The sequence below is a fragment of the Capsicum annuum genome, unplaced genomic scaffold (assembly GCF_002878395.1).
Source record: "Capsicum annuum cultivar UCD-10X-F1 unplaced genomic scaffold, UCD10Xv1.1 ctg1706, whole genome shotgun sequence".
NCBI lineage: Eukaryota > Viridiplantae > Streptophyta > Magnoliopsida > Solanales > Solanaceae > Capsicum > Capsicum annuum.
Window position 1 is genome coordinate 356973 of NW_025822696.1, and position 5478 is coordinate 362450.

At 35.4% G+C, this 5478-nt stretch overlaps 1 protein-coding gene across 1 annotated transcript in view; it reads left to right on the top strand.

The window, feature by feature from the left end:
• Window positions 1–836: 836 nt before the first annotated feature.
• LOC107858709 (probable isoprenylcysteine alpha-carbonyl methylesterase ICMEL2) overlaps window positions 837–5478 on the top strand; it is a gene marked incomplete at its 5' end in the record, with an annotated part of 11199 nt that continues 6557 nt past the window's right edge. Inside the window, 4 exon segments of the mRNA XM_047402219.1 lie at window positions 837–1302; window positions 2860–2936; window positions 3646–3715; window positions 3787–3867. Of these exon segments, the coding sequence (XP_047258175.1) occupies window positions 1070–1302; window positions 2860–2936; window positions 3646–3715; window positions 3787–3867 (461 nt within the window).

Below are 5478 nucleotides of genomic sequence, written 5' to 3' on the forward strand. Positions count from 1 at the left end.
TGCATTGGTTATAAATGATAATAAACAAAAAGTAAGAATAAAAGTAGTAATCGTTTACTAAAAGGTATCAGTTAAATAATTAGTCCTTAAAAAATTAAAAAAAAATGTGAGATATAGTGGTGACGACACTTGAATGAGCCAGCCAAAATAGCAGATGCACATCTTGTACAATAGATCTATAAATTTTATCTTATGTAATAACAAGGCGTTGATTCGTATGCATGTAATTTTCTTCTTTAACATTAAATAGATGTGCAACGCATGTATCCTAAGCTAGTAATATTTTTATGATTTTTTAATTATTTTTTTTTATTAATATGAGGATGATACGCGCGAAAAGTTGTATACTAAGGTTAGTAAATACAAGAGTATTTGCAACAACAATAACAATATATTCCTTAAATTTGGTAAGTGAAATTTGAAGATTGAGGACTGTATAGTCTTATTCTTGAATGTATTGTGAACGTAGTGAAATTATTTTCGATAAATCTCTAGTTTACCTAAAGTCAATAAAAAAATTAAATTAAAATAAATATAATGAATGAAGTCATGTTAAAACAATAAAGAAAAGAAGAGTGACAACACAAAATAATATGACTACAAAAGTAAAGATTTATCGAAAATAATTTTGCTATCTAATCATATTTCCTTAATCTCTTCATATCCAGTACAACAAACCTAATAAATCTTTTTACTAAATTATTTATGCATCTTCTCCACATTTATCAACCATTTCAAATTCGTGTCCCTCCGTCGCCCGAGGCCATTCCAAAAGAGTATTCATAAATTTTGATATTCTATGCTACTAATACACACAATTACAGTATTTTTTTTTTCCCTCTGTTTTTACATTCAGAATTCCAGTCGAACAAACCCTTGCTCAACTAACCGTTACCCAGCCTGTCAAACTGAATATTTATACTACAAATTATAAATCCCGCCTAAGTCCACCATTTCCCCCACGCTGACATTCACCTACAACAATCACGCACTTTCCCTCTCTCGTTTTACCTTTTCACTGAAATCTGATAATTGAGACCTCCCGTTTGTCGTGGGGATTCTTGTTGCGATGGAGAATAGAGGGGAAAATGGGCAGTTATTAGTTAGGGCTTCTACTTTGCCAACTTTGCCTTCAAACACATATAATTACCAGACGAGGAAGAGGAAGAAACCATTGAACAAAACTAAGTCTACCCCTCCACGGCTGGGTCGTCAAGGATCGTTTAGCCGTGAAATTGGACATGCTGCTGCTGAGACCTATTTGATTACTCGCCTTGCTTTTAAGCTTCTTAGCTATCTCGGGTAACCCTTTTATTTTCCTCTGTTTTCTTTTATTGCTCCGATTTGGGATTTTCACTGTTATCATGTTTAAATAAATTGATTATCAGTAATTTGGGATTTTCTTGTATCTGCTCAGAAATTGGAATCAGGATAATAGTGATGTTATATATATTTATTAGATCATAAATGTTCTTTTTTGTATACAATTACTTTGTTAGCTTTGATTTGAATCCTTTGTATTACCGGTATATGAATGAGCATTAGTTAGGTTTGGAATTTCTCACTATTGCCAAACAACAACATACCTAGTGAAATCTCACAAGTGGGGTCTGGGGAGGGTAGCGTGTATGCAAATCTTACCCCTACCTCATGGAGGTAAAGAGGCCATTTTCGGAAGACATTTGGCTCGAGTATAACATATCAAAGTGGGTATGAAAAAGGGAAATGACAGGGAAGAAAACAAAGCAACTAATAAGGAAACAATAACAACCACATAATAGTGCGATAACCTAAACATAATAAACAAGAGATGATGATGGAATCCAAAGCAAGACGCTATAAGAATAAGGCTAAACCCCGCGAAAAGCAAGACAACACCCCATACCTTTTGACCTTTTATCCTAATATGCAACCTCCACACAGTCTTATCTAAGGGCATGGCCTCGATAATCTAAGTTGCACCATGTCCTATCTAATCACCTCTCCCCAATACTTTTTCAGCCTATCTCTACCTCTCCTTGTACCCACTATGTCCAACCTCTCGCACCTCCTCACTGGAGCACCTACATATCTTCTGTTCATATTTCCAAACCGTCTTAGTCTTGCTTCACTCATCTTGTCCGCCATGAAAGCCACTCCCACCTTGTCTCGTATATCCTCATTCCTAATCGTTATCTCTCTTATCATGCCTACACATCTCTCTCAAGCATTCTCAGCATCCTCATTTTCGCAACTTGCATCTTCTAATCAGGCAAATTCTTGCCAAGTTTATAAAATTATAGTAGTAGAGTTGTTTTGAAATCAACTAATCTGAATAGGTCTTAGTTTTTTTTCAGAGCTTTCTTCTAAATTTTTTATTTCTAAGTATACCATACATGACCCTAAATTGGAAGTTATGGAGTTTGAGGATTAGGAAGAAGGTTAGTTGATAGCCGAGTAGTGTCGTACGTCATGTTGGACAGGGAGGGGACTAGCCTTAGTAGTTTATTTAGTAACCGCATAGTTTCTTACTTTTCATTGTTTATTACTATTTGTTGCTATATTTGTTTTGTCTGTTGCTATTTTGTTGTCATATTTTTTCTTGCAACCCTGCTTCAAAACTTTTCTTTTGAGCTAAGGGTTTATTGGAAACAACCCCTCTACCCCGCAAAGGTAGGGGTAAGGTATGCATACATCCTACCCTCCCTAGATCCCACACTGGGTATGTTGTTGTTGTTATAATTATACTATACATAATTTTATTATAAAAAGCATGTTTTCTAAACCTACTCACAAACAAAGAAATTATTGAGTTGTGACTGACCAAGATATAGAGGAATTGTCAACAAGATGTAGTTTCTTATTACTTCCTTTATTCAGGTTAGGTTATCGATGGATTACAAGATTTTTGGGTCTTGCCTTATATGCAATGCTCCTTATGCCTGGTTTTCTCCAAGGTGAGTGTAAAAAAGGTGTTCTTTTCCAATCCATTCATATCGAAAGAATGACGAATTGACGATACCTTCTCGAATGTATGACACTCGTATTGAAGTTAAACAGTATATCCTCTGATATACCATTCATAAGTCCAAAAATGGCTGCAGTTAATTTAATTCTTCCCGTTGAAGAACCAGAATCTGGAAAACAGCTAATTTGGAAAAAAGTTATGATTATGACCATATTCTTAAAAGAGTTAGAAAACTGGGTATAAATAGTAATGCCTATTGCAGCTATAAATGAACTCACTAATATTTCTCATGCATATGTCTGATAAAGTTACGTTTCTAATATAAGTCCTCAAACAACAAAACTAAAATTAGGGAATTAGATGATGCATTCTTGTTTTTGGAATTATATTGTGACCATTTGCCACTTCAGGCAAATATCTATCGCAAAGCAGTCAAGAAAAAGCATGCTTAATAGTTTTAACATTTCATGCGGAAAAATATTTTTCTCGTGGCATATTTTCTCATTAGGGTGGGGTTGGGGTGTTGGAGGATAGTTAGCATGGAGAGCGATGTCTTTGTAGTTATTTCATGAGTCCCATTTACCTAGGACCCCCTCTGACAGAGACATCCACATTTTTTATTTTGGTAATTGGCAACTATATATAAGTGTAACTGTTACAACGGGATCACACTTAACTTTATGTGTTAATTGTGGCAGTTGCATTTTATTATTTCTTTTCACCACTGGTCCGGCGAAGTGTTGTCTATGGTGATCAGCCGAGGAATAGGTATGTGATTTGTTCTTCTTTCTCCTTGACCTACTTTTTCAGGTCTTCTCAAACTTGACATTATGTTGCAGGTTGGACTTATATCTACCAGCAAAGATAGACAGCCCAAAGCCAGTTGTGGCATTTGTAACAGGTGGAGCATGGATTATTGGGTGAGTTAGAATCGTAGATACTTCTTTTTCCTATCATTTTAAACCTTAAGTTCCTGTAGTACGCAAGCAACAAGAGATCTAGTATTTAGTCTCTTTTGTATAATTAATTACCTCTTTGGTGCTATGATCTATCATTTACTTGTTTTTAGGGTATTTAGGTGTCTGTTTCTTCATGAAATTGATTAAGAATTTCCCTAACTTACTAAGACTGCTATAGCTGCTCCTGCACTTGATGGTTGTAATTCCACTTTAGGTTAAGGAAGAATGTTTTCCTATATTATTTCCTCTAGCGGAAATTATTCCTAAGTTGCTCGGACTCTCCAAATATGTTGCCGCACCCGTGTCGGATCCTCCAAAAATACACTATTTTTGGAGGATCCAACACACACCCATGGACATTTTTGAAGAGTCTGAGCAACATAGATTCCTGGTAATGCATCCATATCAGCTGTGGAAATTTTGTATAGCTGAGGGACCCTATTGACTAATTTCAAGACAGTGATAATAGCATCAAATTACAAGTGCCATCATCGAGAGGCTCTGTTTTAAGGCCATATAAAGTCAAGTTTCTTTCCTTATCATAATGGATTATAATTGATGTATGGAGAACAGGAAAAATATGAAACATTGTCAATTATGTATTATGATCTTAGATCTCTTGTTCTACTATCTAGTACATGGGATAAGCAGGAAGTTGATTTTAGATTCCAAATTCCATATCATCAACCTTATAAATAGATGGCAAGCAGCCTGTTGCCTTCTCAAGATATTGCAGTCCTCATGATGCTTTGAGTGATGATTTCTGAAGACAAAATTATTGACAAACTAACGTGTGTATTTGGCAAGAGATTTCAATCATGTTTTCAGTAGCAAGGTAGGTAGATGTATGTTAGGATGGCATCCGCAAGATAAGAGTAAATCTGTGAAGTGCTGGAAGCCTCTAAGGATATATTGTATCCTAAACTGGAATAAAGCCAGGGGACTCTGGTAGATAAACACCATTTTTGCAACTTCCCCTTTCTTGGTTTAGAATTTAGATGAAAGAATTACCCATTAAAATTCCTGTCTGGGTCAAAATATACCCAATCAAATAAAGGTGCTTTGAGTCTTTGACACTGAAATTTCATCCCCATTAAGAACTCACGGAATTATCTTTGATTACAAATCCGACATTACTCATGATATTTATAGAAGCACTCAAGAGCTCCTTTGCTGTATGTGGCGTGTGTTCTATATGACTTCCAGAAAGATTAATTTGAGGTTTAGAGCTCATAGCAACACTAAGATGCTTATATAAAGTGGTCTTTCTCTTCTCTTGTTGCACAAACAAACGCCAACAATAAGGAGTCCCTTCTCAGTTTTTCTGCCTTGACAAAGATTCAAGCATGTTGCATGATGAGTTACCTCCAAACAATGATTTATTAGCCTCACAGGCACATCTCCACAATAACAGAAATGAGATCAATTATTGGAGCTAAAAACAAAAATGGTTATGTTTAGGTACGTCTGAATAGATGTTAGCATATATATATATCCCTGATTAGTTCTCCTTAGTCATGGCATGTTCTATCCTGGACTGGATGGATGATGTGCTTATTATTATTTTTTTTT